Below are 2,068 nucleotides of genomic sequence, written 5' to 3' on the forward strand. Positions count from 1 at the left end.
CCCAAGGTAGAACGCTTTCTTCCTCTAAACCCTCACTCTCTGATCTCTACTGACTTGAGCGTCGGAGTGCCTGCAGGTACACACCCCCCATCCGCTCCAAGAAGCAGTCTGACGCATTCCACCACCGTCACCACCACCGCATTCAAAGCACCGACAGTCTCCTTCTGATCAGGTACGATCAGTGGCGCCGTCTGTGGGAATATATAAGCTTCCCCGTTTTTATCACTAAAAACCAAAGCTTTTCACAAAAAACTATAATGGCTGCCAACGGTGCTAAATCCCAGCTACGAAGTGAGGTGCGCATTCCTCAACAGGATGGCGTAACATCCTCACCTTCACCTGTAGATACACCCAGGGAGGAACCAACCCAGGTACTTCCTATCCGACAAAGGCCTCTGCTAGGTCCCATCCGCCCTATAGAGACGCCAGAAGACGCAACATCAACCGGCGTACTCATCAGCAACCTGATCCGCACGGTTCAACGACAAACGTCGTTAATCGAGGAACAGAACTGCCGGCGGATGGATCTGGAGCAAGCACGTCCAACCATCCAAACCCGACGATCTCCCTCCCCAATACGTAACAGAAGATGAGGGAGCCCCAGCCGGTCATGTTCCAGATCCGCTCGACATTCGGCGAGCATCAGATCTCCATCCTACTCCCGGAGGTCAACAAGAAGGTCCCCCCGACGGTCTCCACCAAGGAGATCCCCTCCTAGAAGGGCCCCGTCGCGAAGATCCCCTCTGCGTCGAACTCCATCCAGGAGGTCTCTGCCCAGACGCAACGGCCGCTAACGGTCCCCTTCCAATTCTTTGGACACTCGCGATACCCGAACAGATCGTAATGCTTACTGTCCGTTCGCACGGCGTATCCGGGAAGCTCCTATCCCTCGCGGACTGGAAAAGCCGCCGCAAATGGACTCATACGACGGAACTACCAGTCTGGATGAGTACATCGAGAACATCGAAGCAATTCTCACTTATCGATCGGTGCGGGGCGCCGTCAAGTGCAAGCTCTTCGTCACTACTCTAAGGCGAGGAGCCGTTACGTGGTTCAAGAACTTGAGGAGAAACTCCATCGACTCTTGGAGTGACCTCTGCAATGAGTTCACCACCCATTTCACCGCGTCAAGGACGCAACCGAAAACGGTGGCTTCCCTCGAAGCCATCGTCCAAGGAAGAAGCGAGCCTCTCCAAGACTACATCGAGAGGTTCAACAAAGAAGTCGTCCAGGTCCGGGGCGCAAATGAGACAATGAAGTTGTACCTCATTGCCAAAGGCCTACGCGACGAGACGGACGTCAAGAAAGCTGTCCTCTTAGATCGCCCAAGGACTCTCAACGAGTTCCTAGCGATCGCCAAGATCTACATCGCCTACGAAGAGGCTTTGTATGCGGACAGCCTCAACAAGGTTAGGAAGGAGGAACCTGCTGCTGAATCCTCCAAAAAGCCCTTCCACGAGAGAAAGAAGGAAGGCAAAGCTGCTAGCGAAAGCAAGAGACCAAACAGTCACTTCACCGAGTACACTCCATTGGCTATGTCAAGGGAGAAGATCCTCGCCGAGATCGCAGTAGCCGATCTAGCAGAAGTCGGCATCAAGCCGCCAAAGGCTCCATCTCAGGAGAGGAAGGGAGTCGACAAAACAAAGTATTGTCGATTCCACAAATGCCACGGACACACCACCGACGACTACATCCATCTGAAGGACGGCATCGAACTCCTCATCCAAAGGGGTCGACTCAAGTAGTACGTCAAAAATCCGGAAGCAGAACGGAAAGTCGTCAAACTTATAGGTGACGGATCTGAGCCCGGAAGGACCATCGCCATGTCCGTGGAACATCTTGGTGATTTCCCTGGCAACGTGGAAATCACCCCCTACTCATGCACCTGGGAGCAGTTCCCTACCGCTAACATCATCACCGGAGGAACACTGAACATTTCCATGGGCAGCATGAAGAGGAAATTCCAGGAACCCATGGAAGTCAATGCCATGGCCCCTCCACTCGAGGAGGAAGGCCGCCTTTGGCATTCTACGACTCCGAACTGCCTGGTGGAGCTTCAAATTCTGCC

At 53.7% G+C, this 2,068-nt stretch overlaps 1 protein-coding gene across 1 annotated transcript; it reads left to right on the forward strand.

Moving 5' to 3' along the window:
• Window positions 1–257: 257 nt before the first annotated feature.
• On the forward strand, window positions 258–1,745 carry LOC146905339 (uncharacterized). The gene is made up of 2 exons (XM_085728517.1): window positions 258–579; window positions 838–1,745. Exons 1-2 carry the CDS (start codon window positions 258–260, stop codon window positions 1,743–1,745), a joined length of 1,230 nt encoding a protein of 409 aa, XP_085584643.1.
• Window positions 1,746–2,068: the final 323 nt, after the last annotated feature.

The sequence above is a fragment of the Medicago sativa genome, chromosome 7 (assembly GCF_051527215.1).
Source record: "Medicago sativa cultivar Bolivia chromosome 7, Bolivia_mono, whole genome shotgun sequence".
In the NCBI taxonomy this organism is placed as follows: Eukaryota; Viridiplantae; Streptophyta; class Magnoliopsida; order Fabales; family Fabaceae; genus Medicago; species Medicago sativa.